The 22,302-nt window shown below is 55.1% G+C and overlaps 8 protein-coding genes across 8 annotated transcripts; 4 read left to right on the top strand and 4 right to left on the bottom strand.

Moving 5' to 3' along the window:
• Nucleotides 1-16: 16 nt before the first annotated feature.
• BU26DRAFT_523272 (60S ribosomal protein L8-B) lies at nt 17-1,217 on the bottom strand. Its single transcript, XM_033830001.1, has 5 exons — nt 1,198-1,217; nt 928-1,016; nt 683-869; nt 309-631; nt 17-255 (listed from the first exon to the last, which is right to left on the bottom strand). Exons 2-5 carry the CDS (start codon nt 1,000-1,002, stop codon nt 55-57), a joined length of 786 nt encoding a protein of 261 aa, XP_033678689.1. The 5' UTR covers nt 1,003-1,016; nt 1,198-1,217; the 3' UTR covers nt 17-54.
• BU26DRAFT_106890 (glycosyltransferase family 76 protein) lies at nt 1,012-3,023 on the top strand. The gene is made up of 3 exons (XM_033819342.1): nt 1,012-1,706; nt 1,757-2,378; nt 2,424-3,023. The coding sequence occupies exons 1-3, from the start codon at nt 1,385-1,387 to the stop codon at nt 2,869-2,871; spliced, it is 1,392 nt and encodes a 463-aa protein (XP_033678688.1). The 5' UTR covers nt 1,012-1,384; the 3' UTR covers nt 2,872-3,023.
• Nucleotides 3,024-4,139: 1,116 nt separating this feature from the next.
• On the top strand, nt 4,140-6,093 carry BU26DRAFT_106934 (uncharacterized protein). The gene is made up of 3 exons (XM_033819343.1): nt 4,140-4,682; nt 4,733-5,012; nt 5,061-6,093. Exons 1-3 carry the CDS (start codon nt 4,486-4,488, stop codon nt 5,964-5,966), a joined length of 1,383 nt encoding a protein of 460 aa, XP_033678687.1. The 5' UTR covers nt 4,140-4,485; the 3' UTR covers nt 5,967-6,093.
• A 394-nt stretch (nt 6,094-6,487) lies between these two features.
• Nucleotides 6,488-9,218, top strand: BU26DRAFT_509488 (uncharacterized protein; the record flags this gene model as incomplete). The annotated part of the gene is made up of 2 exons (XM_033827151.1): nt 6,488-7,621; nt 7,671-9,218. 2 exons carry the CDS (start codon nt 6,488-6,490, stop codon nt 9,216-9,218), a joined length of 2,682 nt encoding a protein of 893 aa, XP_033678686.1.
• A 625-nt stretch (nt 9,219-9,843) lies between these two features.
• On the bottom strand, nt 9,844-12,279 carry BU26DRAFT_543201 (zf-UBP-domain-containing protein). The gene is made up of 2 exons (XM_033831682.1): nt 11,371-12,279; nt 9,844-11,313 (listed from the first exon to the last, which is right to left on the bottom strand). The coding sequence occupies exons 1-2, from the start codon at nt 12,202-12,204 to the stop codon at nt 10,015-10,017; spliced, it is 2,133 nt and encodes a 710-aa protein (XP_033678685.1). The 5' UTR covers nt 12,205-12,279; the 3' UTR covers nt 9,844-10,014.
• A 131-nt stretch (nt 12,280-12,410) lies between these two features.
• Nucleotides 12,411-16,588, bottom strand: BU26DRAFT_609029 (WD40 repeat-like protein). Its single transcript, XM_033835897.1, has 3 exons — nt 15,882-16,588; nt 13,007-15,784; nt 12,411-12,955 (listed from the first exon to the last, which is right to left on the bottom strand). The coding sequence occupies exons 1-3, from the start codon at nt 16,200-16,202 to the stop codon at nt 12,830-12,832; spliced, it is 3,225 nt and encodes a 1,074-aa protein (XP_033678684.1). The 5' UTR covers nt 16,203-16,588; the 3' UTR covers nt 12,411-12,829.
• Nucleotides 16,589-17,745: 1,157 nt separating this feature from the next.
• BU26DRAFT_106803 (uncharacterized protein) lies at nt 17,746-20,438 on the top strand. Its single transcript, XM_033819340.1, has 6 exons — nt 17,746-18,301; nt 18,360-19,121; nt 19,178-19,420; nt 19,477-19,702; nt 19,757-19,938; nt 19,999-20,438. The coding sequence occupies exons 1-6, from the start codon at nt 17,939-17,941 to the stop codon at nt 20,290-20,292; spliced, it is 2,070 nt and encodes a 689-aa protein (XP_033678683.1). The 5' UTR covers nt 17,746-17,938; the 3' UTR covers nt 20,293-20,438.
• BU26DRAFT_106820 (uncharacterized protein) lies at nt 20,402-21,328 on the bottom strand. The gene has a single exon (XM_033819341.1). It carries the CDS (start codon nt 21,121-21,123, stop codon nt 20,584-20,586), a length of 540 nt encoding a protein of 179 aa, XP_033678682.1. The 5' UTR covers nt 21,124-21,328; the 3' UTR covers nt 20,402-20,583.
• Nucleotides 21,329-22,302: the final 974 nt, after the last annotated feature.

Raw genomic sequence — 22,302 nt, 5'->3', positions numbered from 1 at the left:
AGAGAGAAGAGACACGCCGAAGTCCATATCCACCCCCAAGCTATCATTATCCGCTTAGATCTTGATAGCGCTCTCCAACGCCTTTCTCCGCTTCTCCATGCGAGCGTTTGCCTTCGCACCCATAATACCACCGCCCCAGTGACGGGCGCTCTCCTTGTGCTTCTCGGCGTAACCCTCGTTGACGGCGGAGACGAGCTTGGAGAGCTCGTTCTTGTCCTCAGATCGCACTTCGGTCAGAGCGAGAACGGCGGCAGTCTGGAAAGAATTAACCACTTCTCTATCAAAATAGGCGTATACGGGATACGTACCTTCTGGTGGACGACGGTACCGAGGCGGGCCTTGCCTTTCACGATAGCGAACGGAACGCCCATCTTGCGGCAAAGAACGGGGAGGAATACAACCAACTCAATGGGGTCGACATCGTTGGCGATGAGGACCAGCGATGCCTTCTTGTTCTCGATCAGGCCGACGACGTGGTTCAGACCGAACTTGGCGGTGTACGGCTTCTTCGAGACGTCCTCCTTCTTCTTGCCCTCAGAGATGGCGGTGGCCTCCTTGGTCAGACGCTCCTTCTTCTCAGCCTTGGTCTCCGGTCGGTACTTGTTCAGGAGCTTGAAGGCTTGGGTAGCGGCTACCATCTGTTAGCCATGTATTTCGTTGCAATCCACCGTTGAATCCTTACTGTTTCGGTCGAGAACGTGCTGGAACTGGGCGAGCGACGGCGGGACCTTCAACCGCATGTTGAGGATCTTCTTCTGGCGCTGGAGACGGACGTAGGCGGGCCATTTGACCATGCGCGAGAGGTTGCGCTGGGGCTGGATGTCTTGACCGATACCGAAGTTCTTCGGCCGCTTCTCGAGGAGGGGATTCTGCGCGAGTTAGAGCGCTAAATGCCTGAGATAGCTGGAGACAGAGTGTGTCACATACCTTAGCGGGCTTCTTTGCACCGGCCTTGCCCTGCGGGAAGGGCGCGGGCGCCGCTTTCTTACCCTTTGGTGGCATCTTGTTCGTCGAGGCTGTCATTGAGAACAGACACCATTAGCGAATGCTCATTCACTAAACAGGTTCTGCTTCTCTAAGAGCGAGAAGGCATTGCTGCCATTCTGCGCTCTAGCCATCTTCAAGATCTCCATGTTCCGCCATTGGAGCATGCGATGGATGTGATGCAGAGTCGAGAGAGGTGAGGATTGCGCTTACCAGCTTACGGTGTGGTTGTTGGCGGGCGACGAAATTGGTGTTGTCGAAGAGGGAGGTGGGTGTCGCGCCTCCGAAAGTTCAGCGTGTGGGCTCGCTTAGCGACACGGGTCGGCAAAACTATGCGCCGATACTGTCCAATCAGCGCACCACCTAACCACCATCCACATTGATAGCTGCCAGGGCCGCGATGACGGACACGCGCAGTCTCCTGCATCGAAAGCTCGCAGGGCGTTTGGTTCTCATCTTCCTTGCCTGGAAGGCTCTTTTTTTCCTCCTAGCGGTCCTCTCTCCTGGACCAGGGTACGACACTTCAGCACTCATCCTCTTAAACCCCAGCCGGCATCGACACAGGCAGTTTAGGAATTGGACTATCTTGGATCGGTTTACGCTCAACCATCTCAGATGGGATGCGCTGTACTTTGTAAAGACGGCCCAAAGAGGGTACGTCCACGAGCAAGAGTGGGCGTTTAGCTGGGCGTATTCCATGGTCTTGGAGACCACGGGCAAATGTGCGGCTGTTCTTCTTGCGCAGCTGGGATAGTTGCTAACTCCCTAGAAGTCTTATCCCGAAACGCGAAACCCTCATTGCAACATTACGTCTGGGCGGGAATTGTCGTGTCGAATCTATGCCATCTTTCCTCTGTCCTAGTCTTGTTCAGGCTCCTAAACGTCGTCTTAGGCCCCGAGCAAAATGTTCGAATCCCTTTTATTGCTTCAGTGCTACACATCCTCAGCCCCGCCGGCATGTTTCTCAGTGCGCCCTACTCTGAGGCGTTCTTTGCAGCGCTTAATTTCACCGGGATGCTCCACTACGTCCAGGCCAAGAGAGCTCAGGAATCCAGCAAGAACCAGGCTGTGCGCGCAGATGCACTACTTCTGAGTTCTGGAGTAGTGTTTGCTGGAGCAACTTTAGTGAGAAGCAATGGCTTGCTAAGCGGCTTGATCTTCGCCTACGATGTGGCGAGGTATCTACCGAGAGCCTGCAGGTTTCAGCTGAATCGGATCGACATCAGACGAATCGCCGTCACGTGTGTTGCCGGTTCTCTCGTCGCAGTCGGATACTTCCTCCCCCAGTACGTGGCGTACCGGGAATACTGCGTCACTAAGCGTATCTCTGCCACAAGACCATGGTGCCAGAACAAGCTACCGAGCATCTACTCTTGGGTGCAAGTTCAATACTGGTGAGTGCAATCCCCCCGGACAAAGTCTTTGCTGAGAGTCTTCAGGAATGTGGGATTCCTCCGTTACTGGAATTTGTCAAACCTACCTCTGTTCTTGATTGCAGCTCCGATGCTGTGGCTACTGTTTAAGTCCGGTGTAGCATACCTGCGTCACGGTCCTCTTCAGCCTTCGACGAGTGCTCATATACCGCCGCCAAGTGGAAATGAAAGTCCCAACACTTTCAACTCGGTGTCTTGTGGCCTGCCGCAGTTGGCGTTACCTCAACTTGTACTCGTCATCATGGCAGCTACCACCTTCCATGTCCAAATCATCAACCGCATTTCTTCCGGTTATCCGGTCTGGTATTTGGCGCTCGCACAGCGGATGGCACAGGGGCGAATGGCTCAAGTTGAAGGCAAGACAAAACGGGTGCCTCAATGGTTGGTCCGCGGATTCATAATGTACGCCATCATGCAGGGCACGCTTTTCGCCAGCTTCCTCCCTCCCGCCTAGCTCCCATGATTGCTCTCTATTCCCTTCGTCTCCTCGTGCACCCGGCCGCGGCTTACCGCCGTAACGCCATTGCGTCCTGTGGGCAGGCCCCTCACGAAACTCACGGACTTTGCTTAGCAGTCATGCTTCCTGGTCCGTAGCAAACCTTGCGCGGAGGATAACATTACCGTTGCTCGCCTCCATCTCATGTGTTGTGAGGGAACAAATACCCAACGTCTTCGATACTGGAACTCGCGCCTACTTTCATAGACAATACGCTCCACATGTTTCAATTTAATGAGAACAGACCGCCACGCACGGTTTAATGAAGCGTGCATATCGGCGATGGACCAAGAGCTGGGGATACGATGAAAATTACCCACGCTGTTCGCGTTGCCAACGGTCTCTGCTCCCTGAAACTTGCCAACCTGCTGGGTCTCCCCGTTGGTCCTCCGCTTGCGTTACAGTGGCGCGAACTGTGGAGCGTAGCTGCACTTGTGATCAACGCTCCTCCGCCACCGCATTTCGACGTTATTCCCCACACTCTCCGTGTCATCAAGGCAACCTGCGTTAAACCTACAGATGACACCTGTCAACGAAAGATCGTTGCGGGCAGCAAAAGGTGTGTTCTCAGACGGAAAAGCAACCTCTGACAAAGCGTGAATGAAAGTTTAATCTGCGCCAACATCCGCCTTATCAATTGTTTTAATGCTGCAAACGCTCGTTTTGCGAAACTAAGTGGCTTGCCCATTGTTACCATCAAACCGGCCGTAACATAAACTGGTCGAGGGCTACAAGAGCCGTATCTCGTGTTTACAACTGCTCCTCTGCGATACCGATACCATAGCCTTGGAAGACCTTTTGTTGCCTCAAATATCTGGGCATGCATCCTGCCTTTGCACCTGAGTCCTGATGAAACTCTCGCGAAAGCGAGTGTAGATGTCCGCAGCCACCAATATCGGGTCAGCAACTGCTTCCATCCAGCATCTGATCGTATGTCTCAGCCGAATGCTCGTACATTGACGAGATCTAACGTACCTGCATTAGGCTCACATATTCCTTGCGATCGCGAATTCACTGGTTACCATCGGCCCCGCTCTCCTCGCTCCTCATCGACCATTTGGGAGCTTGTGCGCCTATGCTCGGCTGCTCCGTGTTCCTGTTGTACTTGATTAGCTCCCAATTGCAGTTAGCTCAAAGCTGTCGTGGTAAGCGGGCGTCGACATTTGCGACAGTCGCTCTCAACACTTAGACCGTGCCTGGGCACTTCCGCTCCTACTATCTCGCTTTCAACGACTTTGCGCCGTTTCCTGCAATTGTGCCCTCAAAGCCGAAGAGGTGGTCACTCCACAAATTGCTAGCCGTTCATTCGGCCAGCAATCCCACGCCTCTCGGATTGAAGCTAACGTGCTCTGGCGAAAGAGAACGGGGCACAAAGTCTCGCGAGTGTACAAGTGGCTTCCCGCTATGCTTGCTCGATATGGGCTCAAGCAACGACATTGGGGGAAAGATGAGGGCCTGTCCGGTGTACTGCCTTACCAGGCTCTACAGGCGTCTGTATAAAGCCAGTCGTGCGTCCACTCTACATATCGTGAGCAATTGAGTCAGGAAGTCACGGTAACTCCTTTTCCCAACATGAAGCTCGTCTCGGCCATTCTCCTTTCCGGCTCTTCGCTTTCTATCGCAGCAGTCCTTTTGGAAGCAAGACAGGCATGCTACCAAGACAACTGCCTTCGAGCTGTCAATGGCACGAGGCGCGGACCGAGCCATCCCGTCACAGCCCTGGGCGACTGTGCCAAATATATGACGACTACTGTCGTTGTCGACCCCATGTACGGACCTTTCCTCCCTTCACATCCAGCCCACTGATCAGCATGCCCAGCATTACCACCAGTACCGTCACAACTTCGTTTACCCAGACAATCAATCCGCCTTGCCCAACAATCCCAACTGACTCCTCCGTGACCCTCTCTACTGCCACACCTATTCCTGCATTCGCAATGGAAAAGAAGGTCAAACCTCGGCAAGAGGTTACCACTTCCTTCGAGAGCACCCATGGCACAGTGCCGTATTATGCCACCAGTGCTTGCACCGATGAGCATTACTCAAGCGCATGCTCCTGCATTGGCGTCTCCTCAGCGCTCGTCACTTCAACGAGCGCGGCAAGTACCCGACTGCAAAAGATAAAGACCTACGCTAAGCATTACTAGACAATTACTCGGACCGAGACGACCACAATCACATTCTCGTCTGTTGCTTCTTGCACAACGGCGGCCCCTTCAAACACCACGACGTCAGTTCCTTCAAATTCGACGACATCGGGCACGGGGACGACCACCACTTTTACTATTACTATGACCCTAAATTCTACAACATCGATGACAACGATAACCATGAGCTCGGAGCCGGGCACTGGAACAGGAACGGGTACCGGAACTGGCACCATTTCGTCGGGCACCTCTTATTCGACGACTAGTGGCACAACAACTACGCAGTCGCCTACTCCACCCTACACCAACACCACGGCAACATCAATGACCAGCAATTCCACTTCCAGTCTGCCCTCAACCTCCTTCAACGCAACTACCACGGCCGGGCCTACAAATACCACCTCGACAGCTGGGCCTACGAATACCACCTCGGACTCTCCCACACCCACGCCTCCGCTGTGCACTGGACCCGGTGTTGATCTTTGCGATAGTGCCTGCGTCGATCTCAGAACCGACATCCAGAACTGCGGTGCCTGCAGCAATCGATGCGCCGCAGGCTTCGATTGCACCAACGGCGTCTGCACTCGTCCACCATGTGATTCCTCCTGCCAGTTCTCAAGAAGCTGCGCCGGTAGCAACGGTACGGAGTTTTGCGTCTGTGGCCTAGAAACTGGTGGTGCCGGAGTCTGCTTCAACAGAGAGATAGATTGCGCTAGTACGCCGAGCTGCAGCGAGACCGCCGATTGCGACGTCGGCTTTGTGTGCATTCCCGGCGGTGGGACTTGCTGTGACGGCGGACGCTGCGTTGGCACAGGGGGCTGTGGGTCTTCCGGGGGCTCTCTGGAACTTGGCGCTATGAAGAAGTTTGGAAGAGTCGGAGATAAAGTTTTCAACTTTGGCTTGTGAGCGATGAGTGGTGGAGCATGCTGGCGGATTGGAGCTGGGGCATTTTGATGGACGGGAGCCATTTTGCAGATGCATAACATTGCCTAGATTCACTTCTTGAAATGGAAACGTGTTAGGGTTCTCCCAGCAAGATGAGGTTCGCTACCTTCGTACATATCCATCGTGTTTGCACCCCCAGTATCAAAACCACCGTTCTCCTTGCGCCTTCTACTTTGCTTAGGGTAAATTGAGCGGACTTAACGACGCAGAGATGGTCCGCCGCGGGAAGGGGCGATCACGTGGTCACGAATTCCCCGCGTCCGCTAGCGCGATGGTCGCTATGGAAACCCGACCAATGTTTACTGGGCGCCACCAACGACACGACCACCGCAACCCCGACCCCGTCGCCTTCTTGTATAATGCCCGACATCTTTCTGATATAGCCAAAACCCGTTTCCCAATTTCTTCCCTGGGGGCTGCCCCCGGCCTCAGTTCCCACTTCCCCTTTTACGTTTGTTTGTTCCAAGGCTCACCAGAGCATCATGGCGACGCCAGCTCCCGCGGGCCACAGGCGCAACAAGTCGTCGTCGGTGCTCAAGTCTATTATTGTACCAAAGAACCACAAGCGTTCGCCTTCTGATGGCACCGCGCTAAACAGCAATCAGCCCGGTAGTCGACCATACAATCCGGCTGGGTTTGTCAACGCTGGGGCGCCGTTGCTGCCGCCAGACCACCCGCATAGCCAGCTGCGCGTTGCAAATCGAATGCAGAATATTCCTACAAACGCGCCATCGTCGCCTCGCAAGTCACAGGACAGCAAGGCTACTAGCCCGACCAAGAGCCTGCACAAGAAGACGCTGAGCTCAGTCTCGCTGCGATCACTGGGCAAAGACAAGGAGAAGGAGAGGACGAAGGAGAGCAAGTCAAGGGAGCCAAGCAGGACGCGAGAGGGGGAGATGGCCAAAAGCCCGAAGAAGACAAAGTCGTCGACCAACCTGGCTGGTCTGTTTGGCAAGGGTAAACAGTCCAAGGATGAGAAAAGCACACCAGGGCGAGATAAGGAGAACACCACGCCGCCCAGCTCTTCGAATGCCCCCGCTCCGGTACATACTCCCATCTGGGCTCAGTTCAGCTCGCAGCCGCTGCAGGAAATCACCACGACAAGCAAGGTCCCACTGAACGACCAGCGCCGGAGCATCGAGGAAGAAATCGCCCTTTATACGCCCCAGGACTACTCGCCTTCAAAGCAGCGCAACTTCTTCGACTACGGCCAGCCCTCACTGCAGAAGAAGGGACCCGCGAAAGAGCGCCCGAAGTCCTTCATTGGCGGGCACGGTTCCTCCACGACGTCGTTACTCGATACATTCACTCGTAAGAGGAGCGAGGACCGAGTACCGCTCGGAGATACAAGGGGCAATGGGGGGAGGCTGAAGGAGAGTGATTCATCCAAGAGCATCACTACACGGGGCATGGCGAGGCGCTCGAGCTCCGAGAGCAATAGAAAGGACAACAGCCCGAAGAAGGCGGCAGATTCGCCCAAAAAGCCTAGTAGAGTTATGGCCGCGGTCGCCGCGTTCAACGGCAAGTCGAAGCAGACGCATTCCGGCAGAACTCCTACGACGTCTCCTACCAAGCTCGACCCGAAGGTGATTGATGCTGAGTTTGAAGCGGTTTTAGTAAGTGCGCGGCGTCAACAACATAGGGTCTATCTAACGTCATTATCAGGAGTCAAGAAATATTCCTACCCACCAACGCGCCCAGATGCGCACACTCAAACTCGAAGTCAAAGCCGATTTCGTACGGACACATAAGTTGGATACACCTCAAGGATCGCGAGCACCATCTGCACGCTCTACAATTGCAGGGACCGCCGGTAAGCAAGCGAGCAAACCGGTGATGACAAGATCTTCGAAGTCTCGAGATGGCTCTGCGGAGGAAGAGAAGGTGCCATTGCAGACAGCCACATCGGGAGGCTCGAAGCGGGAGCGCCCGCGGAGCAGGACATTCACCTTTAGCAAGGGCGATTCTCCTATAAAGAAGCAGAAGGGCGACGCTGCATCCTCGAGGGCTAGCCCGATCCCGAAGTCCCCGTCCTCGCGATCGTTGGCTTCGAACTCCTCGCAGAGGTCAGTGTCGAAGGGCGCGAAGTCGGTATCACCAAACGAGTTCATATCCTACTTGAGGAAGACTCCGAAGCCGCAAGATGTGGAAGTCGGAAAGCTGCATAAGCTTCGCCTGCTGCTTCGAAACGAGACTGTGGAATGGGTCGATAACTTTATCCAGACCGGCGGAATGACGGAGCTAATTGTTGTGCTCCACCGCGTGATGGAAGTTGAATGGCGCGAAGATCATGAGGACACCCTACTCCACGAGCTGCTTCGATGCCTCAAGGGGCTCTGCACCACCGATTCCGCCCTTAAGCAGCTCGCGGAGGTAGCATCTACTCTTTTCCCAGCACTGCTTGCCATGCTGTTCGACGAGGAACACAAGGGGCCGAGCGAGTTCACTACTCGCGAGCTTATCATCCAGATCATTTTTGCCCACATTTCCACCGCACCCGAATCAGAGCTCCACTCTCGTGCGATGGAGCTGCTGAAGTACCTCAAGGACCCAATCAAGGAGAAGGAGTCCTCCACCGTCCCATTTATCCTCCAGATGCACCAGCCTCGCCCGTACCAGGTTTGGTGCAAGGAAATCACGAACGTCACGAAAGAAGTATTCTGGATCTTCATACACCACCTTAATGTCATCCCTCTTCCACCCGCCTCTGACACCGCTCCCCAGCCCTATTCGAAGGCCTACTTCCCCGGCCCCCGCGCCATCGTACCAGCAGCTCCCTACGTCGGCGGTGTGGAATGGGACGCGACCAACTACATCGCCACACATCTTGACCTTCTCAATGGTCTCCTCGCATCCCTCCCCACCCGCGAAGCCCGTAACACCTTCCGCTCCGAACTCAAAATCTCGGGCTTCGAAAAGGTCATGGGTCACCTGCGCACTTGCAATCCTAAGTACTACGGTGCCGTGCACGATGCGGCCAAAGTGTGGATTGCAGCGGCGCTAGAAGATGGCTGGGATGTCAAGCCTGTACGGATGGGTCCGTCGGACGGGAAACTGCCGCCTAGTCCGGTTAAGATGAGCCCGAAGAAGAAGGCGGAGAAAGCGCCGCAGATTCAGGCCCCGAAGATGGATTTGGGGCTTGGACTGGGTGTCGATTTGGGTTTTGAGAAGGAGGTGGGTGGTAATGCGGGGAAGGACGATGACTGGATTTGAAGAGGTGGTCGATGAAATTGGATCGCTCGCCACACATTTCCACATCGTTTGCATTCTGGACGGGCTGACCACATGCTTCACCTTCGACTTGGATTGGCCTATTGCCTAATAATCCGACTTGAATCTCCTCAACCGAGCTTGAGCACAACGAACAATATCGTCGGGGATCCGATTCCTTGGGGGCAACTGCCTGCTTCACTAGCTTCGGTCGCGCATCTCGATTGCTTAAGTTCATACCTACCGTCTTGGTTATTTCACACACCAGGGGGCGTTGGAAGTGTAATGGGTTGGTAGGGTTTGGATGTTTTTCCTCTTTCCTTCCTTCAGTTGGCTATCCAGAATGACTGGGGGCATCATCACTAATGACTTGACGACCGTAACGGCTATCAACTTGAGAAAGGGCATCTATGAGCTGAGGCTGAGCGCTGGCAAGACATGACGGTTACGAACTTCATTGTTATTTTCCATGTATACTAGCTTATACGGACGGGGTGCTAGGTCAGGCCGGGATGGAATTCATGAGCCTTTCATTGTTACGCTAGTGCAGTCCCTGTAGTGAGGATGATGTGACTGAACTAACTGGCGTGTAGCGGGCTGAAAGAAACTGTGCTGGTGAACGGGGGAAGATGGATTGAATGGATCACTGATAATATGGATTGTCCGATCTGGACGATTGCACTGTGTGCCCTATGGGTATCTCGAATCAAATGCCATGCACCCAATTGCTGAATGGGTCAAACGCCTGATAATGCAAGCCGGCGTATCCAGCACACACCGGAACCTCTTGGGAATTCCCTTATGTCTTCCTCCCTTTCCCCTTCCTGCGACCCTTCTTTTCATCCTTGCCGACTTCCACATATCCGCTCTCCAGCTCACCCTCCTGCAAGCCCATTATCTCATTGCCCCGCATCTCCTTCAGTTTCTCCTGTCCCGAAATGAAGAACGAGAGGTCCCGATTTTGTTCCTCTAGATCCGCCTTCTGGCATTCCAATTCCTTCACCTTGGCACTCGCCTCCTCAGCTGTCTTCTCCAGATGATGTATACGCGTCATGAGACTCTCATTGATCGTCTGCTCCTCCTTGAACTGCTTTGTTAGTTTGCGGGCTAGTTCTGACGCGGAATTGGCCTTGGCTGCGTTGCGCGTGGCTTCTTTTTCGAGCGAGGAGATTGTGGACTGTGCTTCTGAGTACTGCGATTGGAGTTTCTCGAGCTCCTGGGTGAGGTGCGCGACGCTGCGAGTCGCTTCTTCAGCTGAGGATGCTGCTTTAGCTGCTTTATCAACGGCGCGCTCGACCTGTTCCTCGAAGTATGCGCGCTGGGATTCGAGCTGCGAGGTAAGTAGGTATGCATACTCCATGCCCATATTGTCCACTTTCTCGCGGGGCACGGTGTCGTTAGCGTAGCCTGTCATGCCTCCTCCCGCGAAGGGGTTCGCATGTGCAGAAGCGGGAAGGTCGACCAGCTTGCCGTCGGCTTTGTTCTGAATGAGGCGGTGGACGTAGCCATCACCTGCGTAGTCCCAGACATGCTGCGTCACGACGTCCATGGCGTAGGTGTGACTTGTGGCTTCGTAGTGTGCAAAAGCATGGGCGCTGTCATATCGTCCGCAGCCGACGTTACCGCATATCAGGCAGATCCAGAGGTTTTGTGTGGAGCCACAGACGGAGCATTCGTTGTCGGGAGTGTCGCCGTCGAGGGCGCGATGTGTGAAGGCGTCGTTTTGCGTGTAGCGACAGACGGGGCAGCCTGAGCCTCGCCACTTCTCGAGGCATGCGCAGTGGAATACGTGCTGACAGAGAATCGTAAGTAGCCCGGTCGTCTCATCCATACGCTCGAGGCAAACAGGGCAAGTCGGGAGTTCGACGAGGGAGGGTGTGGGGGGAGCGAGCGGTTTGGCTGTGAGGGACGAGGCGAGTGATGGAGGTTCGACGGGTGAGGAAACGCTAGAAGATGGCGGGAGAGGGGCTGTCGCTTGCTTTGTCGTAGCTGGTGTGAAGGGATCGTTCGCCAGGTCAGGGTACGAAGACGGATCGCGGTTTGAGTCGCCGGTCTGGAAGGTGATGGATTTGACGAAGACGACATGGCAGTACTCTGGCTTCAGTACAGTTAGCTTGCCCCGATATATCTCATAGACGTAGATGACTAGACATACCTCCATACTGTTAAACGCCTTACCATTCCACTCCTTCCTCCACGCCCTCGCCTTCTTGGCCTCCCGAAACTTCATCAACACCATATACTTATTCGCTCTCGCTGTCCGAATAAGCCTAAAATGACTGACATTCTCCCTTGTCTGCTCGCCCACAAAGCCTAGCAAGTCCGAGGGTGTCATATATGAGGGTACTGCCAGCATACACAGCGTCGTGCAATCTTCCTCGTTGAAATCTGTACCTGCCCCGTCATCATATAGGCCCGGTGTTTCTTGTCCATCGCGATACAAGTGCACCACGCCCCATCCCACATCAGTGTCCTTTGGATATGAGGGTATGAACTTGCCCTTCGTAGCTAGGCCGCCGGAACTCGTGGCAGGATGCTTGAGCGACTTCGCGCGGGGTCTTGTAGATTCGTCGCCATCGCTAGGCTTCATATCGATGCTGAGAATGGAGATAGTGTCGAATCGCCAGTCTTTCGGCGCGAAGCTCTTCTGCGTCCGCTTATGTGCGGGCCGAGGAGGCGGCTTGACGATTGGAACAGGGCTATCGTGATGCTCCGAGAAGGACGTTCGGGTTCGCTGACTATATCTGCGGGACGTTGGGGGGCGTTCTCGAGTGGGCGAGAGGTGAGAAGTATCGCTACTGGAGCCTGCGGAATTTAGAGGCTTATTACAGCTCTGCCGGGAGGGTCCAAGGGAAGCCCAAGACGTTGAGCTGTGGGCGGGGAGGCTTGAGTTGAAAATGTCGGTCTGCGGAGGCGGGGTGAAAGTCGTTTCGGGCGATGAGCGCGCTGGGTAGAGCTCAAAGCCAATGTGGAAGAAGTACTCCGGCATCAGGATGGTCTACGCCGGGCACGCATCTCTACTGAGAGTGGCAGGTTGGGTTGCGCAAATTTGTGCAAACGTAGGTAGGTAAGTTCGATGGAGCTATCTGAGCGGCGTCTGTTTGTGGCGGATGTGGCGGATGTGGCGGGCCGCTTGTGGCGCCACCGCCTGTCGGCTTCGCCATCAATTCACCGTCGACCCTTCGTACGGAGTATGCACGCAACCGAGCTTGATCTATTCATGCAATGTATTTTCTACGTCCAGCTCGCGCAGTGCCTAAGGCCTGGTGTACTTCCAGCAAGCCCAATCACTACATACTGAATCCCGTCCTAAGACAGCCAGTGCCCATGACATGCAGCTCAGGGCAGGCAAATATTAAACGCCGTAGATATGCAAATGTAAACCCCCATCAGACGCCTCTTTTCGTATGAATAATCACGGATGCAAGCCCCAACAGACAAGGGCGGATACAAGATAAAAACGTAGAAAGACCGTGAAAAAGAGATATTAATAGGTCCCAAGCCGGGTGAATGCATGAGGGGTATTGCTTTTGAAAATGTCCAGAATGCATGCGGTCGTGTTGATAGAGCCGTGAACCATGATCGGATGATGTGTTGACGACGTCGGATATCCGCTACACAGCGTCGACGTCCATGATGTCATCCACGTCTTCAGTCTCTTGTCCTTTCGAATTGACGACTATTCTGCGTCCTCGTTGGTCAAATGGCACGCCGTCTCTAGCAGCACCAAAGTCCAAAACCTAGTAATGCGTTAGAGTATACATGGAAGAGAGTTTGCGTCAATGACATACCTCGATATATGTCATATTGTTCCGTTGAACGGCGGCAACACACCGTCGTTCGTTGAATTTGACTTGCCACACGCCGCTCAGATCAGTCAAGAGATCTTTCACAAACTCGCCCGTCCGAACGTTCCACATCTTCAGGGTGCGGTCCGAGCCAGAGATGACTTTTTGGCCATCATGCTGGAAACAGGTGATAGCTCCCGTGTGAGCACAGAGCCTGCTCTTGCACTGGCCATTCTCGGGGTCCCAGATGCGGAGGGTCGAGTCTGCGGCGGCCGAAACAAGGCGTCCATGGCTCAAATCCAGCAAGCCGACGAGCGAAGTGTGGCCTTCAAGCGTGAAGATACAGGCACCAGTCTCGAGCGACCACACCTTGACCATGTTATCCATCGACCCGCTGATGCAGCGATTGCGCTCGGTGTCCAAGACAACGCTGTACACCTTCTGAGAATGACCCTGGAGGCGGTGCAAGACCTCACCGGTCGAGATCTTCCACACACGCACGGTGCAGTCGTAGCTGCCGCTGACGAGAGTATCACCATGGGCAGCGATAGCCCGCACCGAGTGGTGATGGCCAATGAGTGCGCGGACGAAGTATGGGTTATCGCTGTCGTTGGCCGGCGGTCCGGTCTGGATGATGCTCCTGTCGCCCGGCGGAGGCAGCTTCCACACACGCAGCGAGGAATCCCGTGAGCCAGTGATGATCAGGTCCTCCGTGGGCATCATGATTGGCCGGCCATCTAACGTCTCTCCCACTTTGGTGGGCTTGAGAATGACGAGGCATCGGACCGTAGACGTGTGGCCTTGGAACACCTGCGTGCACTTGCCCTTTTCGATATCCCACACGCGCACCGAACGATCGGTTGAACCAGAGACCAGGGTGTTGCCTTCGTATTGAAGAGCCCAAACCCCGCCCTCATGGCCTTCAAGGCGATTGCGCAAAGCCCCTGTCTTGGTGTCATAGACGTTGATGTTAGTATCGTCACTACCGGTTAAGATCTTATCAGTGTCGAACTGCAGACAGGTCACCACATGGCGCTGGTGTGCTCGGAACGCGATGTGCTTTGGCTTCATTTCCACTTCCATCCAGCTCTTGCGGATGAGATGATGCCGTTGGTACAGAGACTTGAAGAGGTGCATTTTGCGCAAGCTTGGCAGGCCAATCTCAGGCTCGGATATTGCCTCCCTGGCTCGGTCGGCATAAGAGAGAGGCCCTTGTTGAGCGACGACTGACCGAGAGGAGAAGACGGCTTGGGCTTTTGACGGGGACGGTCCCTTCTTGCGCTGCTTTTTGGATACGGCATGCTTGCTAGCAGCCTTTCTCTTCTGCCGGGTTGAGGAGGACCGCGTCACGGCTCCTTCATTATCGAGAACACTACCCAATACGCTCGAACCGGAAGATCCTGGAGAATTTGCGTGATCCGACCTAGAATGTGCTGATAAGACGCGAAGATCCCGCTCGTAGCTCTCTGGAGAATGTGGATACTGCCATCCCCATCCCTCTTCTATGGCCCGCTCCAGCTCGTGTTCTGGGATATTGTACCCATCGTTGTCCAGCAACTTCTTCCATGATCGCTCGTCCGTATCGATCAGTTCTCGCCATCTTCTTGAAACCTGAGCTGCGCTGCACATGCTCTTGACGTCGAGATAGCTGATGATGCAGAGGCTGAGCTCGGTCGGAAGCAAAGCAATGAAATCGCACTTCAGGGCCGGATTGACTACATCGGCAACGAAATGTAGCGTGGGTTTTGCACACCTACGAAGAAGCTGATACATGACGTAGGTTTTCATTTTTTCGGGCAACGCATCGAACGAGTCCAGCATAGTAGGGATATCCATGAGAGTGGGCGTTGGCAGCTGTGGATTCGGAGTAATCTCGTCTACTTCAGGGAGCTCAATCCGCTTCGACCTGGACGAAGACAGTGCAAGGGTCTGCGTTGTATTGTTCTCGTTTGTGGTACCTTGCGATATGTCTAGACTAGACAAATCGTTTGGGTCGTCTTCGCCCTCGTCCCCGATCAACGACGCTCCAAGATTGTTCTGCTGGGCGAGAGTGGCTGCGGCGGTGATGGGCGACAAACTAGGGCTCGGTAAGCTGGCGTCCTGCGCAGACACCGTGTCAAGAGGCGTAGGTCGTCCAACGTGGACGTATGAGCTATCGTCGGTAGTGAAAGGGCCAACCGGTTCCAGGTCTGTGTCCGCAATTGGCGGAGTGGCAGCGATGCCCGGACCCTCTGCGATCGATGTAGAAAAGTGGTGACCGTCAGGTGAGCGCTGTTGGTCGCAAGGAGCGTCTTTCTCGCCGTTCGTAGGACCCGCAAAAGGCTCCTGGAGCTGCCATGATGGCGGCCGTCGCTGCTGCCGGGTCTGTTGCGAACATGATCTCAAGTTTGTGCGTCTTGTTCCTGCGCTCATTCTCGGTACCTTGAACGGGCCTCCACCGCCAACATCTGTGTCCGGAGTGGCTGGAATTGCATCATCCATATCCTCTGGCGTGAAGTTCGCGCTAATCTGAGCAGCGGGCCTGCCTCTGTAGTCTTGAATGGAGGTTCGAGGCTTCTTATTCCGACGGTGCAGGCTAGCAATCTCGGCAGCCTCAGCGATGGATGGCGGGGAAGAGGATCGTTTTCGTCGGCCGGATATCGAGCGGAGGGCTGGGTTAGGAGCTGCTATATTCGGTCGTGTTACCCTGTTTGGCGTGGCGAAGGCAGGCGGGCCGTTGAACGATTCGATTGTGCGAAGCTTACCGTTGGAAGTTGCCAGGTCATTATGGAGCGTTTTGTGCTGCGGAAGAAGTGTGTCAGTCCATGTGCAAGAGTAGTTTCCTCCCCAATGTGAAGGATGTTGGTCACAGGCGGTCCCCAGAGTGTGGCAGGCATACCTCTTGGATTGAGTCTACCACGTCATTTGCCTCCTGAAAACAGGCCTGCTCGCCGCCGGCTTCAAAGAAGAACTTGCGGATCGACTCAGGAGCCTGGGAATGAGCGAGTGGGTATTCCTTTGGGTCCCTTTCGTTAAGATTTCGGGGAGGCTTCAACAGGATCGGAGGGAACGACGTTGTTGTGGTCGTGGTCGTGGTGACGACTGTCGTAGTTGTGGCCGGTGCTATCGAGAGCTGCCCCATGGTGGCATACGGCTCTACCACCTGCTGCTGCACTATCTTCGAAGCGGCCTCGCAGCCCTGACCCTGAGGGGAGGTCATGTTGCACACGCCGGTCCGAGATTTTTTGATAGCTACGAACGACCCTTGAAGGGCGGTGGTGTCGGGATACGCGGTTCACCCTCTGTGGACGAGGTGGAGCATCCACTCGAGGGTGACGTGTGGGATGAGGTTGGGGAGCCTCGAGACGCGAGGATGAAACGGCGGGAACGTGCAGGAGACGTCGAGACCTAGAAGAGCATCGGTATGGTCGAAGCCGCGGTGAATCAAATCTGGAGCTGGCAAGCGGCTTCTGGCGGTGGCCGATGGCGCGCTCGTGTCCCTCGGGCAATCACCGCTGACGAGCGGCGAGACAGGAGAGAGAAGAAGAGAGGACCCAAGGTGGAGAGGCGACAAGCACAACGCCGGAGCACGCAAACAACACCCACGATGCCCAAATCTAAGAGTGAGGGGAGAGGGACGAGGTCGCGGGTATGGGGAGAGGATGTGGTGGGGGAAGCAGCTCTGGCGAGGTTGAGGGAGTAGGCTCTCGGCAAGCAAAATCACTGGATCGGTCGACGCCTTGCCCTGCCACGCCCGGCCATTTGATTTTCACACCTCAGCGCGCTGCGCACTGTTATTTCCTGCGCGGCGCGTCATGCCCGTACGCTTTTAATTGCATATTCGCGGCCAGGCGTTTCATCCCTCTTTTTGTCTTCTATCTAAATATTGTCTTGCACGCTCTCGTTGCCGTTTTCAAAGCTCCAGTCCACTTCCCCTCCACCCTTAACACGCCGCCTATAGCTGCAGCTGACGGGATTCTCTCGGCGCAGATGTCTCCCCGTTCTGCTGGTCAGCCCCGTTGTGTTTCTTGAGACGCAGTCCGATGAGTTTCTGTGGACGCCTCGCGCGGCCGCGATGCAGTGTGGCGACACAGGCATGCCAGGGCCTGAGTCTTTGTCCCGAGGCTCCATATAAGCAGAATTGCTGCCATAACGACAAACGAACATAATCGAAGAAAGAGTGCGCGCAAGGTAAGTAGCAGGTGACAGGCCCGCCTGTTGTGTGCGTGGCCTGCGGAAACAATCTGCAGCAGCTATCTCGAATAGCGATCGGTATATTGCGATGCGCCGTCCACCAATCACCACGCCCCTCTGGAAGACCACTTCTTGTCTTTATCTAGTTTTGCGCTCCTGGCTTCTTGATGATATCGCCGCCCAATTCCTTGCTACTATGTATGGCAAGATGCTGGTGAAGTTCCGAGGCTTGAGACAAGCGGTTCGTGACCCTCGTGATACTCAGTTCAACGGACCCGTGCCCAGGTGGACACCACATCGGCGGAGCAGCCTCAGCAATCCACCCTGGATCTGGATCGGGGCGGCATGGACGACACGCAAACGTGCGTGTCTATAGTCGGAGCTATCTCAACGCCTTCACCTAGTCCAATATCCCACATACTCTGGGATGGAAAGCAGCCACTTCCGCCATCCCAACATCACCGGGATAGAACGCAGACGGCCCAGCCTAACACGCCGCCGTGCTCTCGTCACAGCGATGCACCAGCCCTCGCTGTGGCCTGGGTGCGGCTGGCTTTAGACGGTGAGGTGCTCCCAATCTGGCCGTCGCTCTTTCCTCAACCGCCTCCCGCTGCTACAGCTCAGGAAGCGACGTCCCTAGGTCTGTAAACACCCTGAGGTCAGCTTCGCCTGGGCCCTCACCTCTAGTGCTCCATCCTTCCTTCTTCCCACTTGCTGCTTCAGTTTCACCCACCTGGACACGCTTCCAGAGTCCAACTCGCCATGCCGCCGCAGAGAAGGGCAACGCGGACATCAGCCTCCGGGGCAGCCGCTCAAGCCCAGATCCAAGAGATTCGCCCTCAAGCGGTTCAGGAGCAGACCGTTACTGCTCAACAGAGCCAAGAAATATCGCAAATATTCCTATATGCCGCAGTGAGCTCCATTCTGTGCTATAGAAACCTTCTTCCCCAGGAGCGCTTCGACGAGGTAGTCTATGGAGTCGTCAATCAGCATTGGAGCTATGGCGCTTTCATACGTCAAGAGCAGGAGCGATTCAAAGACATGCCCGACGACATCCCCATCTACCGGATGCAGATTATGAAGAGGGGCGCATCGACCAGAGCCGACCAGCTCATCGAATACTTAGTGAGTACTAAAAGCCCCGTTCAGTGTCCGTCGCCTGTTTGCTTACCTGGCGCCCCAGGAGACTGGCGTATTTGAGGGGGTGAAGAAAGGCTATGTCGATGAGATGCGTCTCGCAATCACGGACGGTCCAGACGACACAAAGATACAAGAGCTGTACTCCTTCCAATTCCAGTACACCCACCCCGGAACAGATGCAGCTCCACTGGTCAATGTCAACATGAGTGGGCCGAACGGAACCTCCATCACGCTTCGTGACGCGCGAAAAGACCTGAGGAATGTAGTCATGAGAATCGTCGGTGTAGCCGGTGTGGCTCCGAAACTCCCGGCGCAGCCCCACGTACGACTACATTTACTATACAACACCCGCTGTCCTCATAGCTACCAAACTAAAGGCTTTGTCCCCACTACAGTTCCTCTCAACTCTCCCACTTCTGAATGGGAGCAGCCGGCTACACATTGTGGTACGGTGCATACCGGATTCCAATCGGTCAGCTTGCAGGTTTCCTTCAAGGGTGAAACTCCTTCGATTCATCAGGAGGACGAAGCTGTTATACCAAATCCCACAATGTATGGCAAGACTTTAGGCAGGCATGATGATGTCGATGCCACTACCGACTCTCAACTTCCGGTCAGCAGCAAGGTCTTCCAGAGCCAGGCTGGACAGGAGACAAACAGTACTCCGCCAAAGAAACGAGCGGACAAGGAAGTGCTACCGAGTACCGAGGATGTTGACCTGGACTTGCCACACGGGGGAGTTCGTAATGGCACTGGAAAGATTCGGAGAGATGATGTCTTGGCTCAGCGGGCTCTCGTTAATATGGTAAGTCGTCATCTTGTGTCCCAATACTACACTATCGTCCTAACACTCTGTTGCAGCAGCAGCCTTTTCAGGTCCCAAACGCACAAGAAACTCAGCAATTGGCTGATCTGCGCGATATGGCCAAAAAGATCGAGTTCACCCAAGATACCCTCGCGCTGTTAGACGGAGAGCGCAACCTCCGCCTTGGCCCAGGATGGCGCGAGTCACGTATTCAGAGGCGATCAGAGTCTGCTGCGATGATCGGCCCGGTTGATCAGGTCAAGTGCCAATGTGGACACGATGACCATGGAGACGATATGGTATGTTTACGAAAGCATTCTCACGGTTAGCTTCCTATTGTACTGACTAGAATCAGATCTGCTGCTCCTTCTGCGAGACGTGGCAACATATACACTGCTACGGATACCGAGGATTGGATGACGCGAGAGCCCCAGTTGAACATGCCTGCTATGCGTGTCTCCTCCAGGATAAGGACGACAGCCTACTTATGGAACTCGAGGCTCTCGCGATGAAACGCCACGCCATTCACCTTCTTGAGGAGCGCGACTTCGAGTCCGAATCTCAGTTTGCAAGCGCCTTGGGTAAGTTTCCCACGCATTGGAAGCATGCACTATGTTGAATGCTAACAAGAGAAGGGTGCAAGAAGAGCGATTCCAGCAGACTGCTGAAAGAGCTCGGAAATCAAGGCATCACCGTACCCATCAACCGTTCCAAAAAGTCGAATGGAGCGAAGAAAGTTGGCCTATGCAAATCTCAAAACGCGATCCGTACGACGATGGACAAGTACTTCGACCCTGCATTTGGGATCAGGCAGTTTGTAAGAGCCCAACTGTGCTTGCCGTTTAGGGACAGACGCTAACTGGTTACTACTCAACAGCTTGTTCTCTCGTCATTTCATTCAAACGCGCCTTTGGCCAATAATGTTTTGAATCCGGCGGGACGTGGAGGACGAAAGGCGGCGGACAGCTCAAGCCGAAGGGCCACCCAGATGCAGCCAGCTCTCGTTGACCCGTCACAAGAGGGAGCCGAATCGTCAGTGGTATCTCCTGGCCCGTCCCGGAAGCGCCCGAGCCATGCCTCTCTTCTCGAGACCCCATCGTCGAAGAGACCACATCTTTCCACGGCTGATCTTAGCTTCAATGAACTGTACACCCCGCTCCGCGGGCGCTAAGTACAAGATTCAGACTCAGAAATACGGGGTAGGGCGCGCTGATGGATGCATCAGTTCACGGGTCATATGTCTACATGAATACGAAATATGGCCGGAGCGCAGGATCAACGGATGTCCATTCATATAAGAATTTTTTAACTGTGGTTCCTTCATCTCGCGCAAAATAACAAATCAGATGCAGGCGACGGGTGGGCGCTTTAGCTAGAATGAACAGATGTCAGGAGCGAACGCCGCACCGTACTCCTAGGGTTCTGAGGTGAAGTAGATAGGTCTCTCCTTTGCTGTATATATTTATACAGGCCGCGTTAACATAGTAGTGGTACATATCTGCTGCTGTTTGACCATGTCGTTGGTGTAGCACCTCGGAAGGGAAGGGGACCAGGCAGCTACGCCACCAGCCGAAAAGGGCACAAGGCGAAAAAAGCAATGATGATGACGGGCAGCCAATTGATTGGTGGCGTCAATAATGGCTGCAAGCCTGCAAGTCATGGATGGAATTGCGGCGCGACTCAGGGATGCCGTGGCTTCCGTTTCGACAGCGTCGCGCGGCGACGGCTCGAGGCGCTTGCAAGACGAGCAAAGCACTTCATGCTCGAACTCGATTTGACGACCTAATTGTTGGAGACGCGATTTTGATGCTAGAGTGGACGGAGAATGAGGGGGGGAGCCCGTGCTGTACCGGTCGCGACGGCTTGCGGCCCAGCAATGATCCGCGGTGCGATGCGACGTGATGCGCTCGGCACACTTTGGCCGGAGAGACGAATAGGCGAATAAGGTACGCGGAGCCGCTGATCCACTCTTAAAGGTAATCAATTGGGGTGGACACCGCATGCGCCGTCCTGCTTTTTACAGAGGTTTGTTGCCGGAGTCGCAGTGCCTCCGATAGCGTTCCGGCCTTGTGTGACGTGACGTGACGTTCCTAAGGGGTCGGGAGGTATATTGCTCGGCGCTATCCTACTTGGGCGGGAGGTCCGTCTATAGATGAGACGGGGAAGGCTGCAGCGTGAATAGTGCGTGTTCTCTACAGTATGCCTCTAGTTTGCGGCGCAACACGTGTAGGTAAGCACAGAGTTTATATTCGTGACGGAAGGTACAAAGCGATTACCTCTGGCATGTGACTCGCCGACCTCTCAGCGGCTTCAGAATATGGATCGCGCTAGCAATTGAACGGTAGCGAAAGCTTGCCCTACCCAAGGTTTCTCATCGCGTGGATTCCCACTCTTGTCATTATTTTAGCCCCCCTTTTGGCTCTTTTGGTCCCTTGGGTGCGTACATGCTCTGCTAATAATCCCTGAAGGCATATATATGTCGGCGTGCTGATAATCCGAGGCTCCTGCTACTAGCGCAGCGGCTCACGCTACACCTTCACAGGAACGCAGCCTTTGGCACACCCCGCGACGGGGTCCTGCTTGCGACTTCTACCCCATCAATACTCGGGGCATAGCGGGCGCCGCTGCAGCGCCCCCAGCATGAGTTGCGACAGCGACGTGCACCTGCATGCACCGGGATGCGAGGCTGCGCTGTCCACATGCGGGCAAGCGCCTGGCCGCCACAGCAGCGATCCACGGCCTCCAGCCAATTGCATGCGGCGCCACGCCCCTAGCGCGCCCGGAGGCCCCTGGATCAGCTCCAGGTTGACCCGACTTTTGGCGGCACGTCGCCGGCTTTTTGGCGCAGGTGACGAGCGAGCATGGGCAGCAGATAGACGTCCACCCCAGCGGATAGAACAAACAATTATCATACTTGTCGTGGCCGCCCTCCTGAGTCTTACTCCCACCGGCGCATATCCCCTCTTTCTGTCAGCCTTCTCATGCGTCCCTGGTGCTAGCCGGGCGTGCCCCTCGAGCGCTGCAGCTAGTCTATCTGCAAGCTTGGACTCAGGTACCGCACCTTTTTGGCGCGGCCATGCACAGAGCAGGAGCCCGCTCTTGAACCACACCTCCGCCCAGTCGACGCCGCCGCCGCCATTCCACCGCAGCCGCTCCTTTCGCAACCACGCCAATTCCAACC

The sequence above is a fragment of the Trematosphaeria pertusa genome, assembly GCF_010094035.1.
Source record: "Trematosphaeria pertusa strain CBS 122368 unplaced genomic scaffold BU26scaffold_16, whole genome shotgun sequence".
Lineage (NCBI taxonomy): Eukaryota > Fungi > Ascomycota > Dothideomycetes > Pleosporales > Trematosphaeriaceae > Trematosphaeria > Trematosphaeria pertusa.
This window is presented reverse-complemented; position numbering and strand designations above follow the sequence as displayed.